Source organism: Corvus moneduloides, chromosome 8 (assembly GCF_009650955.1).
Source record: "Corvus moneduloides isolate bCorMon1 chromosome 8, bCorMon1.pri, whole genome shotgun sequence".
Taxonomy (NCBI): domain Eukaryota; kingdom Metazoa; phylum Chordata; class Aves; order Passeriformes; family Corvidae; genus Corvus; species Corvus moneduloides.
This window is the reverse complement of record NC_045483.1, coordinates 8073455-8097713: the sequence shown is the minus strand read 5'-3', so window position 1 is coordinate 8097713 and position 24259 is coordinate 8073455. Positions and strand designations below refer to the sequence as shown.

The 24259-nt window shown below is 48.4% G+C and overlaps 1 protein-coding gene across 5 annotated transcripts in view; it reads right to left on the bottom strand.

Annotated features, from left to right (window-relative positions):
* AFAP1L2 (actin filament associated protein 1 like 2) overlaps window positions 1-19992 on the bottom strand; it is a 65856-nt gene extending 45864 nt beyond the window's left edge. For 2 of the 5 annotated variants that reach the window (XM_032115682.1, XM_032115683.1), the window contains exon 1: window positions 19865-19991. In XM_032115682.1, the coding sequence (XP_031971573.1) occupies window positions 19865-19880 (16 nt within the window). In that variant the 5' untranslated portion in view covers window positions 19881-19991. Of the gene's footprint in view, window positions 1-19864 lie in introns of all 5 variants that reach the window. The other 3 variants (XM_032115685.1, XM_032115686.1, XM_032115684.1) reach the window with 2 other exon arrangements.
* Between the last annotated feature and the right edge of the window lie 4267 nt (window positions 19993-24259).

Below are 24259 nucleotides of genomic sequence, written 5' to 3'. Positions count from 1 at the left end.
AACGGGACGGGTGTGCCACGTGTTACGGGAACACAGGCCTTGCTCCAAGAAGATAAAACTCCCCTGACTGACACAGATTGTGCCACCATGGAGAAGCATCACAGGATGGTTTGTGTGCTCTTTTGTTTAAAAATTCCTCCTCTGTTACCCAGGGTGTATCCAACACCAGCACGTGTTAGGACTGGACTAATGTGTGCTCCCACACTAATGCATGCTCCCCCGAGGCTGCTGGCCTGCTGCCACGAGGGCACGCTGCTGGCTCATGCTCAACTCAGTGTCCACCGTGAGGCTTTTTGCACAGGTGCATTCCAGCTGGTTGGCCCAGCGTGTTTATCCCTCCCTGGGGTTATCCCTCCCCAAGGGCAGGACTTTGCCCTTCTTTCTTGAACTTCAGGAGATCCCTGCTGGCTCATTCCTTCAGCCTAGAGAGGCCCTTCCTAACAGCCGCACAGCCATCTGCTGCATCAGCCACTCCTCCTGCTTTGGTGTTATCTACAAAACTGTCCCTTCAACCAGGTCACTAATGCAGATGAAGAAGTGACTGGCCTCCAGCTGGATTTTGTGTCTCTAGTGACAATCTATTGAGCATGGCAGTTCAACCAGTTTTTGCCTTACTTCACCATCCACTTCTTGGGCTTGTACTTCAGCAGTTTGCCTAGGAGGATGTTACAGGAGAGTGTTGAAAGAAAGTCAGTAAACACCCACTGCTCTCTCTCCATTTGCCAAGCTTGTTGTTGGAGTTTTACACACACCAAGACTGACAGGATAGGGTGTAATAAACAAAGCCAATATTTTCCCAAGCTGTCTGATCATCAAAACCCAAACGTAAGTAGTAAGGTGTGTTTGGGGCTATTTAGAGCGAGCAACACTGTGTATCTATGGGTTGTTTGTATTTCTGTTTCTGGATGAAAATACAGAGATTAGAATACCCATATATCATCAGCCAGACAGAATCTGGTTCCCTCACCTGTATTTCTAGATGCTGCCTCAAACCACACAACAGATGCGGTAGATAGATACTGTGCAGGCTCATTTTAATCAGTATTCACCTGCATTCGGTTTACAGCAGAAATGCTGGCACTGTGTCAAGTTACATCACATCATTTTGGCAGCATCTGAATGCCTCCCACTAATGCATCAGACTTTCTCTCTTGGCCTTCCTTTCCATGGGGTTAGAAGAACATCTTGTTCAGGAGATTTGTATAGTGTATACAAAAATCATACAAACAGGTTGATGCTTCTTTGTTAAAATCTTGGGCTCTTGGCCTCTTGCCTGAGCTTCATCCCAAGAGAACAATTCACTCCACATTAAAGAAGCCTTGATCTGAGTTTCACCGATGGACAGGGTTGCTACAAGCAGACCGACCTATTCCAGCCAGAGGAAGGAAGCCAGCTTGGAGAACCCTTGCTATACTGACAGCTCCCACAGTCTTTATCCCACTGTAAAAGCCACACACAAGCAGCTCCTGGCGACAAATTAGAGCAGTCTTGGACTTTCTATCCTGACATGCATGCAGGACTCACAAAACAGCTCACATGGCCTTCAACCATTCCCCCTGGGCAAGGGCCCTCTCTGCACACCCCAAAGGCAGGAGTTCAGGTAGAGCATGAACCACAATATTTTTCTTCTTCAGCCCCAAAATTTAGCCAGTTCTTTACCTATCTGCTAGCTCACCCATCCACAGCCCACCCCCTTGGACCCTAACATCCCAACCTGGGCACACATTTGAGCTGGACAAGACTATCCCCATGGCCAAGTACCCCCACTGCATCCTAAGCTGGGAAATATCCAGTTTCTCATCCAGAGACAGGCTTTAATAACGGGGCAAACATATTTCTTTTCAATTTAGAGCTAACAAAATCCTTGCTTTACAGCAGTCAAAATACTTCATGTAAACTTTTCTCCATGTTGTGGATGGGAAGAGAGCTGGAAAAAAGCAAATCAGAATAGTTTACTCAGGGAAACACAGAAATTGCATTTGCTAGCACAAAGTCATTTTGACAGAGGTCTTCTGTTTGTCTTTCCTGGTTTAACCCAGCCTGCCAGATCTAGGGCCTAGTTTCCTTGAAGTCAGTCGGATACTTTCACCAATATAGTGAGAATTTGGTTCTCAGATGGAAATAACACAGATTATGTATACAATCAGTAAAAACTGTAATTTAAGAAGCAGTGTTTCAGGAAAAAAAAAACATTGAAAATTGTATTTCAAATACAGACATTAACATCATGAGGGCCTTGGAGGGCTTGGGCAGCTCCAGCTAACAGGCAGAGCATAAGAGGTCCTGTGGAAACAAGGACAATAAACTCCCCAAAATTAGTTTATTTGTTGGCAAAGACAGTACAATTCCCTTCTGATTTATTTCTACATTGAAAAAGACATTCAACAGCTTCCCAGCATTAAGATATTTTCACCCCTAAGTCCATAAAGGGCTTAGAGCTACTTATGCCCAGTTACTGTATATTTCCACAACAGTGTGGAGCTTTGGCAGGCTTCTCAAACAGCTGGTGAGCCTCAAATCCACCAGAATGCGAGGAACAAAATATTTTTCCTCCCAAATTTCTGAGCAGCTGTTTCTCAGGAAAGACACTGGCCAGCTTTCAGTGAATCTGCAAAGCTGCTGGGCAGGAAGGAGACACAATCACTTTAACATTGCTCACAAAGCCAGGGGTGTCTTCACCTCTCTAACATAATTTTAAGAGGGATTATTCCATTTCACAGAGAATATTTCCTGAGTTAAGATACACAGGCTTTCTAAAAATGTAAAAGAAATGTCTAAGGAACTGTCTGATCTCTTCGTGTCGTACAGTCCCCTCTGTATCTTTTCAATAAATTCACTTTGGGAAACATCAAAGCTTTTTCACAGATCCACAAACCTTTCAAACAAGGAACCCACAGAGCTACTGAGATCCTCTGTCCTCTTCCTTTTCCCTGCCTTTGGTTACACAGATTCAGCCCTTCCCTGCACCTACAATGGTGTCCACCGTGAGCTGGTGATGAGCCGCATCAATTCTCATTCAGGGGAAGACACGTGCAGCAACAAAAGGATTTGGTATTTGTTTTGTGGGTGTTTTGTCCCCATTAGGTTGGTCAGATGAATCAGTTCAGAGGGTGGTGTGACTGTCAGAGCCAGCAGAAGTGCCTGGCTAGGGAAGAGCAGGTATGCAGCTCCCCTTTCCAGTGCCTGAGAAGTGTTTAGCAACTCAGGTCCTCCACTGTGATGACCCACTTAGAAACCTCACTCACTTCAACCTGCCCTTTGGGGTCTCACTGGACTGGAAACTGTCAAGGTCAGACTTTCCCACCACTTTTTATCTCATTACTCTCCCTACCTCTGGTATCTCTTAATTCAAAACCACCCACACGCTCAGTTCATGTGACAGCTCCATCCACTAACATGTAACAGCTGACATTTTCCCCTAATTTGTTGATTCAGAGGCATGTTTTGATGCACAGTAAAACTCCAGAACATCAGACCTATTTCATGTGGGGAAAATTCTCTCATTAAGCCCTTTGCTTCCCACCAGAAGGTCTCTTCTAGTTAGTATGTGCCTGGTGCTCATCACGCGAACACAGCTTCAGTAAGTCCCAGTGCAGCATCCTGATCACTGTCACAGTGTCCAAGGTACCCAGAGCACGCATTTCTCACTGAGCCCTTACATGCTGTATTCTCCTCATTATCCTTACTTACAAGCCTGAAAAGAAAGCCATCAAAATCCAACTAACCAACCATAAAAAAAATCCCCACAAAACCACCATGCTCTAGAACCTCCCCAAAACTTCCTCCTGGCTCTAAAACCAGCAGCAAGGAAACTTGGCTGGATTCTCAGGACCAGCAAAGTGCCTGACAGCCAGTGGCCAAAGAAGAACTGCTGCTGCTGAACCCAGGCAGCTTTTCCAGCAGGGAGGCTCTGGCACAGTGCACTCCTGTGCTGCCAACTCCCTCACACTGGCCAGAGCACACATGTGCACACCCAGGACGATGCACTACTGCCCCTCCTTCCCAAGGACAGGAACACCAACTAGAGCAGGCTCATGCCAAGGAGCAGGTTCTGCTGTTCCCTGCACAGCTGCCAGGCTAACGATGGCTTTTTTTCAGGGACAAACTCCAAGACTGCTGCTGCTGCCAAGCCCTGTCACAACGTAACACCAAACACAGGACCCTGCCAGGTGCTTCGGCTGCCTGCCCTTCTCCAGGAGCTTTTCTTCTGCTCTGCATCCCTTCCCCACCACATGCTGTGTCTCATGGGATCACAGTCATGCCATTGGAAGGCCAGGAAAGTCTTTGGGCACTTTTGCAACGCTATCAGTGTACAACACTGCTGGAGTTCCCTGCCCTGGGCACAGGCGACACCCTTCTCTCCTTGTGCCAGGTACAGCCCCTTCCAGTCCACGGCTGGGGGGTTTGGGCCCCTACCTGGGCAGGGCCTTTCCAAGGCCACTGTGGCCCTGCCTGGAGGGACAAACAGGTAACCTGTAGTGCAAAAGGTTCAGACAGATGGAAAAAAAGCTAAGTTTCACCCTGAACAACCAGTATGAGGTACACGTGCATCCCGGGCTCTTACTGTTTGCCACCTCATACAGATCTTCTACCTTCAGACCCCAAATGAGTTTCAGGTCAGTGGAAAGCTTATTTACTTCTGCTGGGGTTGGATCAGACCCCTCCTAGGTAAAAAAACCCAACAGCTAATGGACATGCAACATACATTGAGCTTCCACTCCTATTAGCAGGTCTCTCTGAGACAACACAATTTTCCATCCATGCATTAAGCCAGTCCAATACTGACATCAGCTCATTTCCATTGATCCTGATTACATAATACTGACTTAATTCTCCACAGAATTGAATTTTCCATATGTTTGGATCTTTTGCAGTTGCTACATGACTTCCTTGTTCCCTGCTGAATTTATAATTTATTATCTCTTTGTCCTATGCTTAAAAAGTATGGCCTTTGCTGAAGCAGAAATTTCTACAGACTTTTTGTTTGTTTCCTGATATGTTTATCGCATCAATTTCCTTCCATCTAAGAGACCTCCACGACCATCCTGCAGTATGGACACCCCCAAAGCTTTGAGGATTGCCACCAATTCTGGAGTAAAGTTACATTTTGTTACAACATACATTAAGAGTAGCTAATAATCATTATGACACCCAAGTCTTTAGGTACATTAACTGTTATTTATCATTCATAAACATCAATTTTATGAAATCTGAAAGTCATCCAAAAACCCAAGCTGATTGTAAAGGTTGTAGTTTTATGGCTGCAGACGAAAATTCTCACTGCATGTGTCCCACCCAACAGACAGGAATCTGTAAAACTATCATGGTCTCTCAGCAGCTTCACTCAGAAAACACTCGGTACCACCCCTGGTTCAGTCCTTTGGGCCATTTCCCGGACGACTGGAGCCCACATTTCTGTTTGAGAACATACACATTTCCAGTGCTACTCACAAGAAAATGTTTCTCCTTTAACATTCATGCGATGCCACTGGGTAAAGACATTCATTTTCACAATTCTCTTTTAAAGCAAAGGCAGTTCTGTGCCCTCAAGACAGGAGTAAACTGGAGCATGCGAACATCAAAAACACATTTAAAACTACTCTACTCAAAAAACTGGGATTTAGGGGAAAGACAATCTAAAAGAAGGATCCCTGGGTTGAAGAAGTCTTTTCTGTGGCAGGAGAGCCACTGCCCATAGTGAAACCATAAAAAAAATAAAATTAACCATCTGCTCCTTCACAGAAAGGAACTCCTTCTGCCTCTGCAGGTCTTTGAAAATGGGTGTTAGTTCCTGGAAATGCATCAGCAAAACAAATCATCATAATGGTATGCACAAAGGGAAGTTGGAAGAGGAAGAGAAGAATGTGAAGACATCTGGCAGCTCTCAGCCCTCTCTGCTGTAGGATGGACAGCAGGTGCCATCCCCCTCCCACACAGCCCAGGATGAAAGCACCTGTGACCCTTTCTCCTTGAGGAGGGGACACAATCCTTCAGCCCTGTTCCCCACCTGCCAGAGGTCAGTCCCTCACCTGCACACCCTGCCAGAGGCCAGTGGGGCTGCCCTGGATGTATCCCCAGAAGGAGCAGGGAGCCCTCCCATCATGGATGGTCCCTGGTGCCTGCCTGCAGCTCGGCCAGTGCCTGGCCAGCACCTTGCTGCCCTCCAGCCATACTCTCAACACTTTCTGTTTGCAAGCCTTGAGCTTCTGACCCCTCTCCAAGCACAACCTCTGCTCTCACACTCTCACCAGTCTGACAAATTGCATGGTGACATTACAGTGGGACAGGCACTGCCTGCTGAATGCAGTCTGGCTGCGACCCAGAGCCAGGACAGCTCTGATTTGGTGACAGCATGGAATGTGCGTAGCTGCATCCTCAGCACATCCACTGATACAGACACGCTGTCTCCAGTTCTCACATCACAACACTGGCTGTTCTTTGGCATCAGTGAAAATGGCTTTTTGTTTGCCATGCCAAGCAAGGAAACCATCTGATTCTTCCATTATACACATCCAATATGAGTCATCTGATGCCCTTATACATCACAGCCATAAGAGTAACAGGACCTTCCTGACCATGCAATAATCCTTAGGAGAACTGAGGCAAGTCACCTCACTGGGAATATTTTGCATTTAGACGGGGAGAACCCCAGGAGATGAACACTCTCCAGGCCATGGGATGAACTAGATGACATAAAGGATCTTTTCCCTCTCTATGAGGAGGCATGTCACCTCCAAACCTGTATAGCCTGGACCAGCTAACCAGCCTTCTATTTTCTAACAAATTCTGTGACCAGGGCTACAAGACAGACCAGGTGAGTCCTGCTGCCAGGCATCCCTGAAGGACCTGCACATCTTCAGCATCCCAAGGGAGCCCACTTGACAGAGCTTTGCTACCCAACAGACTGATTCCCTGCCCCAGCACCCTGCTCCCATCACTGTCCAGACTATCAAGCCAAGCCAGCAGAATAGTAACCTTGTGAAAAGTCAGGAGCTGTCAGCTGGTGAGAAGGAGAACTAATGCCAGAAATGGTGGAGGCAAGGAGGTGGGATTGTGAGACTGAGGAGAAACAAACTTAGTAGCAGGATACTTCACAAGGCAACTGTGCCAAAGAAGCCCCCATCACCTCCTGCATGCAGCCACCAAAAGGAACCAAGAAACATTCTTCAGGTAGATACCCATTTGTTCTTAGCCTACATAGGACAGTGGCACAGAATAAAACAAAGGTTGGGGGCTGGATGTGGCATAAAGCTGCAGAAATAATGAGCACCAGTGACACTTTCCTTCCACACTGGGGACTGCCAACAGCCCATTGTGTGAAGCCAGATGTGTTTCACCACGTCCCCAGGACATGGCACACAGCTCTCAGTCCATGGATGTGAGTACGGCAGGCGCAGGGACCCAGCAGTGCTCCAGCTGTGTTTGTTTGGCCAGCTGCAGTGCCACAAAACACAGCTGCATTGATCAGGGCCGGTCACCTGGCTCCAGATAAAAGCAGCTCAGTAGCAGGAATCTGGCCATCCCTGCTCTGTGCAACTGGAGCCAGCCCAGTGACCGAGCAGGGCCTGACCGCGGCCGCCTTCTGATCCAGAGTGCTGTGAGAGGTGACAAAGGGGATGATGCATTGAGGCAGGGTGAACAGTGGGCAGCAGAGATGGATTATGGAGCCTGACTTGAGGCCAGAAGATCCCAATTTTCATCCTAGCCCCACCTCTGGCTTAAGCTGCGCTGCAGGAAGTCTTTCCCCTTCCTGCTTTGTCCACATTGCTCATTATTCCTATCTCAATAGGAATGATCTTACCCCACCCCGAGTTCTTTCTGACTTGAGGAAAACTCTTGGTAACCAATATCAGAAATTTTTTTTTTCTCTGTTCAGAAAAGCCTCCACACTTAATTTCAGATGTTTATGGTTTTCATTTTCATGTAATATACGCTATGACTGACGTGTCAAAGCCATCATAGCCTAAATCTTCAGGGTTTATTTCTAAACTTACTATAACTAATTGTTCCCTGCTACTGACTGAGTCATCTCCTCTAGATCAAAGCTTGCCCTGCTCAAACTGAAACATAACAGTTTGGTACTTTCATCTAGACTCTTTCATCTAGAAGCCAGTTCCATCTGTGCTAAGCAGCAACTCCTTTTCCATATTCAAAACGGAACATTTTCCTTCCTTCTGTCAGTATGACGGCAGAGCAGTCCTGCACATTTGTGAATAACCAACAGAAAGCAACTGTATGAATGAGGAAAGGCAATCGTACAATCAACGGGTGAAAGAAAATTTGAAATTCCATCCCAGAATCTGGGATAAGCCAGCATTCCCAGGAGCACCATTTCATCAGCAGCTGGAGAGGCTTCAGCCTAGAGGATCAGAGAAGGTGAAGATGTCCTTGCTGAAGTGTCCACAGATGATTTGGCTGCATTTTCATAAAGCACGTCTCCAGTGTGGTAGAATCTCCTCATCTTTCATGGTCCAAATAACTAACGCAGTCCAGACCCTGGTCTGGAGCAAGGGTCAGCCACGTCACTGCTATTAGCACCTGGAACTGTGAGCAAGTCTGCTTGGCTAAGGAGTTGTCAGCTCTACATCCCTCCTCTATCACAAATCAGCTTTTATTATATTAAATTCAAAGGCATCTTTATCAATTGCACCAGAAATACGGGTAAGTAATGTATCAATAAAAGTTGGTAAAACTTGCAGTCAAGGCAGTGTAAATCTTAGACCCAGTCTGATCCTTGTGGTCAGCCCATTGACTATGCTGGAATGACACGAGGAACTAATTTGGCCCTTCCCACCTCATCTAAATGTGGGCCAACAGACATGCATGTTTATCAGGAAAAACAAGAACATATGCTGCAAACAGAGCACTTCTAACAAAAGCCTCAATCCAGCATGGGAGCAAAAGCAAACTGCAAAGATCTCATAGCTAACCAGGAGTGTCAGTGTGAGGTTGTCTGCTCAGAGTTAAATGTTAGAAGAATATCTTAAAGAAAGCATTGGAGCTCACCCAGACCTACACATTTCTTAACGGAGACACCGAGCAGTCAAAGGCGTAGGAATGTGTGATCTGGAAATAGTACTCAAAGTCCTCGGCTCTTACCCTGGTTTCGGGGCAACACCAGTTTCAAAGGGACAGCCAACAGCCTACATTAACTGCAAGGATAGTCCATTTTAACCCCTGCACAGCACTAATAGGACACCCTATTTATGATCTTCAATCCGTCTCACACGAGTACCCTTCTCTGTGCTCAACCCCTCTGTGCTCCTGTCAGTCCCCATGGCTTTGGCATTCCTGTGGGAGCTGTAGCCAACCACCACAAGAATAAAAGACTGACCACAGCTGAAATGGTATCAGCAGCAAATGAAAAAAACCCCAGCATATAAGCCTAGGGGATGTCATTATTTAGGCCAAAGAATTGAAGGAAGGCTGACGTAGCCAGTCCAAAGAAACACCAATGTGAAATCCCGTGCTGTTCAACACAGATTTCCAGCCAGAGTCAAACCTTGCCTCTGGGTGCTGCCCCTGCAATTCAGGCCATGCTCTGGCTGGGCTGGACTCGGCAGGGGTCAAATGTCTGGATGAACCTGCCCTCCTTTCCTACAGCATTCCAGGTTTTTCAACATCAGCATCACCCAAAGCTTGCTGCCTTTATTTCTAAGTAGTACAGTAAAGCTGTCACTGCTCTTTTGGTTTAAGAGCTCCAGTGAACTATAAGAATTAAAAATAAATCATTCTGTTTCGGGGAATGCTAAGCCTCCTGGGTCTAGGAAGCATTTGTTTCTCTTCTCAGCCAGACGTGGGAATTCAGCCTTTAGGATAAAGTATGGGAATTTTGACTGCCATTTCACTTCCCCCCACTCTGTCAACTCCCACTTCAATTTCCAGAAATAAATCTCTTCTACACTCAGAGAGCATCTGTTTGAACAACCTGATAGGAAAACTACACTCAGTGAAGTTAACTAGTGCAGGATGCCAACAGGCACAGGCTTCAAGCAACTGCATCCTCGCCCAGGTCTGCTCTGCTTCACACACTGCCAGTTTACACTGGCTCAGTATAGACCAGTGTAACCCATATAAACAGATTCAATCGGTATTTTGGCATATACAGGTGATTAAAGCAAGAGCCCACTGAGCTGAAAGTGTGACAAGCTACCACGATCCAAGTGCTCAGATGACAGGCCACATCAGCAGTGTCTCCAGAGCTGCGGATCACGGTCAGAGACAGAATTACAGTTCAATATCCCAGAAATCAAGAGTATATGTTGGCATAATGAATACACTTCGTGATTGATTTACTGGTGAATTTTCCTAGAACCAGACCTTGGAATTCACATGGACTCAAACGTGAGCCAAACCACACTTGGAGCATTGATAATTTTCTGACACGCTTTAATCAGTTACAGGGTCTGTACAGAACTGCATTAGGCCAGCCAGCACCAAACAAGTCAATAACTCCTTTCAACACCTGGAAGACAACCTAGCTTCCAAGAAGCATCATCTCTTGAGGGGGACAATTTCAAAGCTCTAGCTGTAGCAAGTTAAACTGATGTGGCACATAGGCAACTAGGTAATATCATCCGCTAGCATTGCTCACTAGAGAAAGGCGAGAGACTCTGTGCATGGATACGTGTGTGTATCCTGTAACATGCTTAGAAGAGAGAAAATGGAATAAAGCTGAAGCAGTAATGAAAACCTGTGTTTATATAAAATAATACCATGCTTAACTCAAGAGTAAATCATTTACAAGAGTTGCTTTGCTAAATAGTTTGGTAGCTGACTTCTGTTGAAACAAGACAGGCCCTTGCTAGCAGAAAATGATTATATTATTAACTCCTCAGTGTTATGATTAATTAAGTTATAGACAGAATCCAGTAACACTTGATTAGGACCATCAAGAGAAGTTTAGTCCTCATGTCTTCCTACAGCTTTCTCACAGCCCGGCCAAAGGAGGCGTCACTGGACGAACTGGTGGGCGAAGGGTGAAGAAGCTGCTCTACAGACATGACTGACTTGGTTCCAGAGGTCACTGGCTTTTAGGTCACTGTGACCCCACACAGGCTGAGCATCACCAACAACCACATTCAGCTCTGACACTGCTGCTCAGAGAAGCAAGACACAAATAAGTGTGGAGGACAAGCACTGGCATGGGAGAAAACCAAAACCACCCCAAACTGTCACACGCACATTTCACTGGTGACTGCACGGCTCTGGGGCACTTGTGACCATCTTCCAACAAGAGAGGCGAGGTTGCTGAACTCCAAAAGTACCTGCAGGCCCAGCACTGGCTACACCTAGAGCCCCAGGCACCAAGTGCACCGTGCCCCAGATGAGGTAAACAACCCATATGGGCTGAAAAAATCCAGGAGAAAAAGCACGTAGCCACCATGCCACCCAGCAGATTCCAGACCCCTGCAGCAGTGGATGGTGAAGCCAGAGCCACCCTGCCCAGTGTGCCCCCAGCTGTCTGTGACCTAAGGCTTGGGGAGGAGGGCTCTGGACCACAGGAAGCAGCCAGGCTTGCCTGCCTTTGCCTGGCACCTCCACTCAGACCTAGCTTATACAACTTCACGCACAGCTCATCTCTTAGCAAAGAGAACTGCCTCCATCCATGTGCATGTGTACTGAATTCCCAACAGGGACCAAAACCCTGGCTGTGACTGGGTGATATGAATGCACATCCCACCCCTCTGCCCAGGTAACCACAGCGAGGTAAAGACAGCTCAGCTGCTTTGCCAACTGAGCTCATTTAGTCTGAGTGCCCTCTTCTTCTTTATCACATTTCAGCAGCTACCAAGATCAGGCAACCCTTTAGCAGATGTGGAACTGTACACTACAATCCCAGCTCTCTGGCTGATTCTCCATTCCCCAGAGCCATAGAGAAGTCTGAAAAGTACGACAATAAAAACAGCAGACGTTCCCACCATTCAAGACTACGTGGCACATATTTAGAGACTGCAGCAGAACACAAAAGAACTTTGGAGATGCTGGATTATACAAAGGAGACAGGACGTGCTCCCCAGCCAAGCAGCCTGGATGAAGCTGCTGATGGGATGGATGGCCTCCAGCTATCACAAGCCACTGCAAAAGTCTGGGCTGGCCACATCTCCACTTTTAAAGTCAGCCCCAATTTCCAGACTTGTGATATTTTGCTACCACAAGTGTTGGCCCCCTAACTGCTGCAACCACGTACCTGTTACCAGCAGGCACCAAAAAGCATCTCTGCATTCTACTGATTTCAGCTCGTTCACAGCAGGACTATCAGGAGTCAGAGCTGTTTGGCACGGGGACCGTCTGAACAAATACACGGGTTCCTTCCAGAGATGACAAACTGACAGTGCTACTGGAAGGCTGTGGGGCTGCAGCTGGCTTGGTTGCATTCCTCAGCAGAAGAAAGCCCCAAACTTCACACACACTGATGGAGGACTTTCAGCAAAAGCTACTTGTGACATCACGTAACCTTGTGCAACTCGGGCTCTCCGCGAGCCAGCTCTTTCTTCCCAGCCTTAATAGTTGTCATACTTTGCAGTGACAAATAGCAATGATGAGATCTGCAGAGCAACTTTGGATCAGAGATCTCTTTGCAGATACCTTATCTCATCTCACAAGAGCTGCACACATGCTTCCCCTCACCACCTGCTTGGGCTGGCTACCTCAGAACACAGGCAGGCTGTGGGACAGAGATCCCTTCTTTGTAGCAGACCAAGACCTTCTCCCCACGTCACTCAGTCCAAGAGGGAAGGGCTCCAGCCACAACTTGAGCACAAACTATAAGAATCTCCTGGCTCAGACCCACATCTTTCAAATCACTGCTGCCAAAGTGTTAGGCAAACTTCTTCAAAAAGCATCCCAACTGCTTAGCTGCCCACCTCTACACCCCAACCTCAGTGCCAGCTCTGAAAGCCTCATTAATTATTAGCAAGGTTGGGAATCTAAAGATAGTTTTCAAAAGATTCAGTCTCCTACAGCACAAAAGGAAGTAAAAAAAACACGTACATCACACCAGTGCTGGGGGTAGCTACTGCTCCTGGTTATCCCTGGAAGAGATTCCTACACTCAGAAATATGAAGCCCACAGGCTAAACTGCCATCTAAGACTTGTGAATCCCTATTTCCCAGGCTTTTTGTAAGCTTTGTGCTATACTTTTATCCTAAGCAGATGCAAAGGGTAAAAAAGAAAAAAAAAAAAAATCAGAAAATCTCTATGCAACACAGAGCACAGTCCACCCAAGGAGGGAAATACTTTTATTAAATTGCAAGCGGCCAAGTCTGTATGTTACGTGGGAGTTTAAGTCTGATCGCATAATTCTGAGATATTTACTTCCAGACAGAGCTGTTTACAACCAAACACAATACTGCCATGCTCCAAACCATCCTCAGGCTTGCTTTCTATGGAATTTTGCCCATGGAGAAAGCGACAGGTCAGCGGTGGGGCAGAGGGGAAATGTATTTTAGTAAGTCCCAGCCCTTGTCCTTTGAACTTCAGACCAACCCAGCACATTTCCCAGGCCTCCCCTCCACAACCCAGATACAGCACAGGTCCTCTGGATGGGGACACAATCCCTCCTGTGGCAGGAGCTGCCCCGCTCTCACCTCCTCAAGCAAGGGCTGCTCTCCCAGCCTGGCCCACCAGCCCCAAGCCAAACCACTCTGGGTGGCTCCAGGCCTGGTTGTTGCCTGTCCAGGCTGTGGCTGGAGCGAGGAGCCGGGTTCAGAGCGAAGGCTTGGCCCTGCAGAAGGGGCGCGGGTGGGCACAGCGCCAGCACCGCTGAGCTTCGCAAAGGGCTCGGCTCCTCTGGCCACCCTTAGCAACTCGTGTTTGTTTTGGAGGCTTTCCCCTCCTAAAGCTCTGCTCCCTGGATTCAAGTAAGTTTAGTAATTTTATTAAAAAAAAAAAAAAAAAAAAGAACTTTGGGTACCAGGAGATCGGTGGCTTTCTACTGAACGCTTCTAAATGGATTTTTCTTTTGTGAACTTCTACAGTCATTCCTCCAGTTCACACAAGGCTTTTAGCCATGCACCGTAGCACACAGCAAGAAGTTCCCAAATTTAACCCCTCTTTTTCACAGTGCAGCATAGCTCTTACAATGGAACTGCCTTCTCTCAGCTACTGCCAGGGAACTCGCCTGTTCACTTCCCTATTCACCACCAAACCAACACCAAATAAGCAGCTCCATCCCAGAAAGTGGCTGTATCGACACCTGCACCAGCAGTTCCTCAGAGCAAGGCCCTGTCAGACACATCTCTGACCCACAGAGCTGTGCTGACAGGCTGCAGCACAGACTGGACCAGTCTGTCTTGTCTGTTGACCCAAAAGAAAAGTACAAATGACTCAACTTCCCAGATGAGGTAAACAATAATATGCAGGTCATCAAACTGGCTGTGTGACTGTAGGATCCCAATACACTTGTTGGGTCTGTATCTGTGCTTCAGCCAGACAGCTTCAGAGAGGAACACCTATGCCCTGGGTGCACATGCTCTGCATCCCCTTTGATGATCGGTGCACCTCTTAGTTTTGGTTCCCCAAGATGTCCCCTACAGCTCTGGGCTCTCTGGTTGCTATTGCCTGAAGATGCACTTCCCTGCCTTAGGTGAATCCTGCCTCTCCAGAGGGTACAGCAAATTAGAGTTTACAAAGACTTCTCAAGAGAACAGCATCCCTAATTTCCCTTGAACCAGGCAGGATGGTTGCAAGGACAGCATTGGCCACTAGTTAGGGAGCTTGGCATTCAGGTCCTGAATTTGCCATGAAATCTTTAGGGATTCAGTCAAGTCACTGAATCCTTCATATGGGCTGTATGTTGAGATGGGAACACTGAGGAGCAAGTATGCAGCTGAGCAGGTGTCCAGAATTCAGATTTTAAAGCCTGTGTTGCTTTGGTGCACAGCCCTGCACAGCCTGGGTGACACGAGCTGCCCAGTTCCCTGCTTGCCCCCAGCCCACTGCCGCTGCTGGGAGCTGGAAGAGCCAGCCATGCTCCAGAATAAAGCAGTACAAGCATTTTTGCATAGACACTCCCTGTGTTCCTGGCTGTGGGCGTTCAGTGAAAGCCATCAGTGAAAACCCAGGAACAATAAACTCATTCAGGCAGTGTCTCCAGTCCCCAGCAGGGTACACAGGGCCCACTTCGAGGAGAGGTGAAGGTGTGGGGAGGAAAGGGAATGAGACTTGCTCACACACAAAGGTAAAGGAAGGGCTCGTGCCCTGTCTGGAACATTCCAAAAGCAGATGCCCAAAGGCTCAGAGCTTGTGAACTAGCTTTTATTCTCTTTTTTTTCTTATTTTAGGAAGAAAGCTTCTCTCTTGGCTTTAGGAGCAGGGCTCTTGGCAATTTTGGTAGTGACACAGATGGGGCACAGAAGCCAGAGCAGCAGGGCTACAGGGGTACTGCTCCCCTGGCCTTACTCTCAAAAGATGGAGCCAGCCCCAGTGATCATTTCAGGGGTAGCAAAAGGAGCACCCCAAACCTGGCAGCTACATGCACACTTCCCAAGAGCCATCACTGCTTATGAAATGGGGCTGAAGCCAGCATCCCTACAGCCCATCTGCAGAGAGCCTGTCCTGGTGTGGAAGGCACTGGAGAGCCCTGTGTTTGCTTAACACAACTCAGAGCATCCTCATGTGCCCTGTTTAAACAAGAAATGCATCTGAACTAGAAGAGACAGAAGTACTGTACTGGCACAGGTGACAGTGTGGGATGGCTTAGAAGGGTGGGCATGGCAGATGTTTGAGAAAGGCTGTGGTTTCAGTTGCAGAAAAAAAGGTTTCATGTCCTCAATCCCTGCAGAGTAAATAACTCTGCACTCTTGCTGCCTATTCCCCAACCAAGGCCATTCCATTCTCCGAAACCAACCAGGGCTCCTCTCACATAAGTGAGAGTTACTGTGTATGTTCTGAGGTTACGCATGACACTAATTTTCATCTGCATTTAAAAGAAAGCTCAGCCCAGCAGCTGAAAGTTGTATTGGATTTGTCACAGAGCAGCACATTGCCCTGCTTTCTCCAGTTGCCACATCAAGACAATGAGTTAAACACAACAGCTGCGTGCACAATCAGCTGAGGAAAAACCACATACGTCTGCATGGAGCCCAGATCTTGCTCATATGAATCAATCCATTTCCAACTCTGATTATTATACAGGGCCTCAGATTGTTACCAGGGTTCATGTCTTTCATTCATGTCTCCACTTCGCAGTCTAACCCCAAGCATATCCCTTTGTATGTGCAAGAACACGTGGAAAAGAACACGTGCCTTAGTCCTAAACAGACGCACCCCCCTTCCCCTCCCAATTAAAACATGTTAAGTTAGCAACCAAACACTTCTTTCTACCAAGTCACTGTTTTACTCCTTATCAACACCAACCTGTTAGCTTCTGTTAAGATGACAACCTCTCCTCCATGGGCAAACAATGTTCATCTCCTTGGGGGAGCACTACAAACACTTCCAAGGACCCTCTGATAAGAAATGTGAAGCTTGAATCTTTGCTCAACAGAGACAGTAAAACATGAATGCCAAACACTTCTCTTTGAAGAACTGGGCTGGAAGTTACTCTGATTTCCATTACAGACCTCTAATACATTAAAAATACAGTAATAATCTTAAAAACTTCTCCAGGCTCACTTCACTTGACATTTTAGACTATGAGCATAGGGCTGCATCAGCCGTGACTGCGGTGACAAGGGTGTCAGTCTGAGAGGACTTGACAGAAATGGCAGGTGAATAAAGGTGTCACCAACACATCCCTCATCAGTAACAGTGCACTCAGCACCTCTTCCCCTCCCAGGGTCTGCAGATGGTTGGTCACAGACAAACCAGCCATATCTGATAAGTGTGGCAAGGAGTAGGCAAGAAGCCATAATGCGCCTAGGACAGGGAGCACAGGTTGGGACAGTTGCCATATTCAAAGGCAAAACACATGAGAAGGGGGTGAAAGAGCACTCGAAGGAAACAGGAGGAGCAAGAGCAAGAGACCAGCAGCTCTGTCCTTGTCACCACACAACTGTGGTACAGTGACCACCCTTGGTCACACCTGCTCTCTGCAGGTCTCCCTCTTGTTCCCTTGGGCTGTTGGGACTGCTGCTCTCTATGCCTCACACACACTTCCTAATCACAGGGAGAAGGTGCCTTTTTAAACAGCATCTTCACCAACAGCAGACATTCTTTAGGGCAGCCTGGCAGAAAAAAAAAACCCTAGTGCACATCAAGATTATCCTTCAGAGCTTCAACAGCCCAAGAGGAGTCAAGAGGCAGCTGGCCTTGCAACCTCATTTGCAGTGGCTGGGAAAGGAAACCCATTCCCAGGAGAGTTTCACAATCCCTCCTTCACTTCCCACCATGTGAGTCCAGCAGCCCAAGCTCTTCCCACTCCATCAGTGCCACCCTGCCAGCCACCAGCCCCAGCCTCCCACCCCACCCGGCTCTGCACGCTCCACCCAGCCAGATTTCTGTGGCTGCTTCACCTGTCATTGAAACACGAGAGACACCTCTTGCACATGCCATCTTAGAGTCTGGATTAGTGCACATCCCTGCCCATGTTTAAAGGGAAGAAATGCTCCTGTTTGCTGATGCTTGCAAACTTAATTTCGTAAGTAATAGGACAGATCCTGTAGTCAAATTCCTTTTCCCAGAACACCAATTCATTGCTCAACAGCCCTCTTTGAGTCCATCCATCTCTATCATTACAGGATTTCCCTGCACAAGCACTCTGCCTGGCCAGTGAAAAGGATGAAGACTTCCCATAGCAAGGCATCAACAAGTTATCCCCACCAGAACGGGCACATATCCCCGTGCTTATTAATAAAAACTCACTTGTCTGCCTTCTCCAGCTGCTCCTCAAGGCTCCCAACTCCCACAGGTTCTCCTCCAGCCCAGCCCTTCCCCCCCCTCCCCCCCCCCCCCGCATCTCACCAGCCCCAGGTGAGTCCAGTTACCCCCCACACTGGGGACACCCCCCAGGCACTGCCCCAGCTGTGCCATCCCCTGTGGCTGCCCCGCAGGGCTGGCAGTGCCTCATTACCACCCCCGCTCCCACTCTCGTCAGCACCAACACAAAAAGCACTGGCAGGGCTCCGCGATCAGTTGCGCTCGCTATTTATTCACCACACATGTGCAGAACATCCCTGCTGCTCTGAGGGAGCAGTGTGCATATTTAAAAAGACAATATACAAAACATAGCTGAATCTTAATGAATCTACTGCTTTGCTACTGGAACTGAACAGAATTGTGCAGACCCTGCCAGGATGGAAAAAAAAAAAACCCAACTACACAATATTTGATTTGTAATATAATCCTTAAGATCGCTTTTGCAGTGTGTTATTATTGTGCTTATCAGGCCTGTAAAGCATCAGTTGTAAGGAGGAAAAGGATCAAAATGCAACAGGCAGCACAGTGCCAGCCCTGTCAGAATGCTAAAGTATTGCACAGTGAAACAAATACACAGTCCTGGCAAAAGTTAACTTCACACAATATGATACTTCAACATATGGAGTCCTCACCAAAGCAGGATTAGAGAATGAGAGCTATTAGCTAAAATGCATCTACTGAGGTCTAGGCAAACCTTTCTGGTTTGACAGTAATAAGTACAAATGGGGTCTGGCAGGAATACATTTGTTAAGTACCAAGTTCCCCACTTAAATGTTCAAGCTCAATGAGGAGGACAGCAGTTACAGGGAGAGTCACATTTCCTCTCAACAGGTAAAATTTACTGCAGACTTACTCCGTGCTACACAAATGCTGGATCCACCTCCTCCAGGGGAGGTTTCTACACACCAGCAGGAGCAGAAATCAGAGTACCCGCACATATCCAAATGCCCCATGCCTGGGCACCTCATCCCACCTCCTCCCTCCTCAGCTGGAAAGGAGAGCTCGTGTTTGAAAAGTGTCCTGGAGCGCCCATAGCAGCACGGACCCGAGATGTGCCAGTCTCGGTGTTCATGACCAAGCAGCAACACACAGGAAGCGCCAGAGCCATTGATTGACAGGAAATAAATGGGCCGTGGGTGACAGCCAGCCCGGATGAGACCTGCCAGGGAGAAAGCCGGGAGCTGCTCACCTACCCTCTCCCTAACCACCAAAACTAATTGCGCTTAGAAAACAGGACACTCAATGCCGTGCCTGTTCAGCCTGGCAGGGTGGGAAGTCCACGCAGATGTGCGGTTTAGAACCAAAGACGGAGCAGGCAATGTCAGACAATTGAGCGGCTGCAGAAAACGCAACAAGACGCTGCTTTTAAGTGGCAAAAAAAGGTCCCGATCTCTGGATCGGGTAAAACATGAAATTTCCCTACCTCTTCCTCCTTCTCCTGCCCTTCCTACCCAGTACCCGGGGCAGGTAAGCAGGGACTTCACATCCCCGGGTGGGACCTGTCCGCGCCGCCCCGCACCTTTCCCATCGCTCCGGCCCCACTCGCGGGCACCGCTTCCCCTCCATCCCCGAGCCGACCCCGGCCCCACTCGCGGGGACCCCGATCGCTTGCCCCACTCGCGGAGATCGCCTCCCCCAGGAGCCACTTCCCGTCCCCACTATCCGTCCGCCTTCTCCGCGGAGCTGGACGCCGCCCTCCCCGCCCGGTCCCACTCGCGGGATAAGCCCTCCCGGCGCCAGGAACTGGGCTCGAGCCCCACTCGCAGGGACCCCTTCAGCGCAGCTGATCCCGGTCCCACTCTCGGGAAACATCGCCTCGGGAGCTGCCCCCCCATCCCACCGCCGCCTTCCCACGCGGGCGGACGGCATTCCGCAGGGGCCCGTGTCAGCGGCTCTGCCACCCCCCAACGCCGTCCCCGCAGGTCCCCAGTGCCCCCTCGGCGGTCCCCGAGCGGGGCTGCCGCGGGACACGGACACGCGTGACGCCCCCCTCACCTCACCTCACCTTTGTATTTCTCCATGGCGATGAGCGGGGCCGCAGCCCTGCGACTGCCGAGGGCTCCGGGACACGACGCTGCCCGCACCCGGCTCGCTCCGCAGCCTCTGATCCCAGCAGCGCCGGCTCCCCCGGCCGGCCCGGGCCGCCCCGCCCGCGCCGCCCGCCCCGCCCCGGAGCCGCGGAGCTGGCCGGGATCGGCGCCCCGGGCTGCGAGCGAGACCTGGCTCGGCGATGGGGAGCTGGGACCGCGGAGCAGACCCTCCCCGCGGGCGTGGGGCCCCTCGGCGGCCGGTCCCCGGGGAGAAGCGCCGGGCTGGAGCCTCGGGCAGGAGAGGAAGGCGCCGGGGGGATGAGACCGTGGGATGGTTCCTGGGGCTCCTGAGGGGTGCCCCGTGTTTGGGATGGTGACCTCTGGCTGCAGTGGGGCTTTGGGCACGTTCAGAGAACGGCCCTGGTTATCCCGGGATAGCCGTGTGTGGTCCCGGTGCTATGAGCCCAGGTGGGAGCCTACCAGAGACCCACCTCCTCCCTGCTCTTGGTGAGTTGGGTTCTCCTTCCACCCCGGGGTAGCTGTATCCCGCAGCCCCTGAATTTGCACTCTTCTTTCCAGTGATTTCAGCGAGGCTTCCTGATAGAACCGGGCTCCTGGACAGAACCAATCTCACAGGAATGTGTTCCTCTCCCTGAGTCCCAGTGACATTTTTGCCTGACTTCTGTCACGGCAGCCAGAACTATCATGTCCAAAGTGCACAAATAATAACACATGGAGAAGTCTGGCCTCAATACGAGAATCTGTCCTCAGGCTAAAGTTTTGGAGACACTGCAGGGATTTAATGTTTATCAATAATGAGAGCATTGAAAGTAACAGTAGGCAAAGTCTCCGAGGGTTATAGGGGAAATTTTCAAAAGTAACATTGGTGTGGGGACAAGGGAACCATACCTTCCTATTACAGGTCCTTTATAGCAAGAGGTGAGGCTGAGTGCCTGACCTGGGTGTGCGGGTGGAAAAATACCCAACCATAAACCTAGAAAATGAACTGCTCTCCTTGGGACCTGTTAGACAAAGCCAACAGAGGGCTCACAGGATCTGTATTTCCCAGGGTTTGGAGCTGTCAGCCCACAGTCCATTGACATCCATGGTCCAAGGTAGCCTGGGAAATGTCACTGCTGTTTGTGTAGAAAAACTCCAAGCCTCCATCATATGGCCTCCTTACATTTTCTGAAAATAGCCATAAGCAGGTTCTCTTGGGTCACATGGAATGCAAGCAGCTGGGCTGGAAGAGCACTGTCCTGACACTCATTGGGTCCCTGTGTGTCCCTCCTGTCCCCACCCTCCCAGGCAGTGCTTGGCAGGGGTGACACCTCTCAGAGGATCTCTGTGGAACCAGAAAGTGACCTGTGCCACGTGGGAACTCTCCATGCAAGAACAAGGTTGGCTAAGGAGCTATTGCCACTCAAGGAAGCTGAGGCTGGAGCATCTCTCACCTCTTGCCAGTGCATACCCACCACACAAAGAGACAGGCAAGCCAGGTGCCTGAACCATCAAATCCAGAAAGCAGATAGCAGTCTGCAATGACTGGAGAAAAACAAATAAATAAATAACTATGCCTGCCATGGAGGAATATTTCTCTTAGAGCTCTTCCCAGCTGCTTCTTGGCTATAGCTTTCAAAATCTAGAAGGGTAGGCCTTGGTCTTGCAAACCTTTGAGGTGTGCCTCTATCTTGAAGCAGGTGAGCAGGCATTCTGAACTGAGCAAGGCTAATTAAGGATAATACCAGTTACACAAACTAATTAAAGATGATTTGAAAGATCAAAACATCAGATACCTGTGATTCCTGTCTTCAGGACCCAGAGCCTTTACATTCCCTGGTTGTCCCTTCCTTCCCCTGCCATGATAAGGATGCTCTGGAATTCCAGGACTGCTGGTTAGACCCATGGCAATTGCTGGACAGGTGACAATGGGACAAATAGTAATGCCAGAGGAATACAAGTTCTTCCTGTTTGCCCCCTTCCTTTTTTTTTTTTTTTTTTTCTTCCTCTTGCAGTAGGAAGTACCTAAAATACTTTGGAGTATTCTATTTCCAACCGGCTGTTGTGTTCTGGGGTTTAATAAAACTGGGAAATACTCAGACCCTGCTTGGCATGAGGAATTAATGTTCCCAGTGTTGGTGCTGAAATCTAGATGTTTTGCCACTGTGCTCAGGTAGAGCAAAACACTTGCAAACTGGTTTTCCTGGTGGAGCTTCTTGGAGCCAATAAAATAACAGCCATCTACCTGTACACCCATGTATTCCTTGCTTTTTTCCTTCTTATTATTAGTAATGCTTATTAATTATGATTATGATTATTATTGATGATTATTATTATTGTTATTAATGATGACTCAGGTGTGAAAAGCCTGGAGGGCCAAGCTCATCTTCTTTAATTCCTTTTTTATGCAGCTGACATCCTGTCCTTCAGTGCAGAGGTTCATACTATCGTTGACATGTTTTAATTCTTTTTTCCCTGCATATTCATGCTGTATTGATAGGCAGTCTGGTGGCTAGTGAAACTGGCACTTTTGGCTAAAGTTTTCCTGTACTGTTCTGTGGTGTCAACTGATGTCATTCTGCTTCTCCGGACTTACTGCCTTTAAGCTCTTTTGCTTCCTGTGAAACAGAGAAATTTAGAAGCCTAAACAAAACCTATTAACAATTACAACAATTTGCTAAATACCTTGCGCAGTAGCATAATCCTGATCCTCTCTTTTCTCCCCTGGCAATGCTAAACACTTTTCATTTGTCCCTAAGTAGACTAAGCAGGTGTGCATTGTTTCATTAATGTTTTTGATTAGTATTATTGATTGTTACACCTACCTTTTGCATCAGCAAAGTCTTTAATGTCTGTTTGTCTAAATCGTTGCTATGAATTTTTTCTCTTTGCTTGCATTTATTTTGCTTTACCTCTGGTTTAAGAATAACTCAAAGTGTGGTGAAAGTTATTGACCTCTCTGTGGTGAAAGCCAGAGGGAACCCTGCCATGAGAACTTGTGTGCAGGTGCCCTCCACTGACTTCAGGGGAGTTGTGCTTGATGGAGACTGTCAGGAAGAACCACACCTGACCTGGATAGTGCAGAGCTGCTCTCTGGGGTACTTTGTCCCAGACTTTGCTCATTCCAGTTGCAGCAGTCCCTAGTGGTCAGACTTCTTCCTTTCTTCAGGGAAAATAGTCCATCTGGCAGAACAAATGCTAGAAATTTCCTCCACACATAAGTTTGTCTGTTGTTTCACGAGGCTTTTCTTTCTCTCTTCCCCATGCACTTATCAATGCTGTAAAAGCCTAGTTCAGGAGTTTACTCAGCAAGACCAAGTTCAGTCAGAGGTAAAGTTAACTGGGTTTTGTTCAGCTCCTGAAAGATGGGAAGTTGTGTCAAATACTCCCCTTGTACAGGCACCTGGAGGACAGATGGAGGAATAAGATGGCTTGGCAGACTGGGATTAGCAGGGAGATCTGCTTAGATCAGTGGTGTTGCACTTGTGTCCTCTTTCCTTCCAAACATCATCTTGGGTACCTACTTAGATAAGGGTGTGTTATCTCTGTGGACAGTTGTGGTCAAGCAGACATAAAACTTTTTCAGAGAGATTTGAGCAGAGGTGGGTTTTGTGGCAGACCTGAGCTGAGCTTAAAGCTGAGGTGTGTCCTGCAAAATGCCAAGAAATGAGGAAGCCAAAGACTTCTTCACTTTGGGGTCCCTGTCTGCAGTGCTGGGCTGTAATGCTGCCGATAATCTGAGGTGGGAGAATTCCTTTTGTCTATTGGTGGATCCCTCTGAACAACAACAAAGCCTGGGGACCTATGGACATCTGAGCCAGCAAAACAACATTGCTGTCTCTGACAGGGAGAAGTCTGTCCTCTCCCTGCTTCTGGCCAAATGATCTCTCTTCCTAGCGTCACTTCACAGCTATTGGACCAACTTCCATGCTGAAATGACAGAAAACTAAAATGGCATATTCTTCTGCCACCTGAGAACCTGAGTTGGGTTGCAGTAGAGCCAGGCAGGATTGGGACAGTACCAGGTAAATGGCAAGCACTTGCAGCTGGATGGAAGGAGGAGACCACTGAGCAGGTGGGAACACACAGCTGGGACTGGATAAGAGCAATCATCAGTCACAGCTCAGCTGTCTCCTTGAAAGTCCCCCTGATCTTCCTTCTGGGTGGGAGTACTGGTGGGAGTTCAGGACGTTTATAGAGCTTTCATCAATGTCTTTGAATGCTGATCTGCTGAATCCCACTGGTCTTCCAGATTTTCTGATTTAAGGGATGAAGGGAATATGGTTGGTTTTGGGAATTTGTGAACAGAGTCCTCTGCTCATTCCTTAAGGAGGTCTAAATAGCTGGACTCTGCCAGCTGTCCTGATTCA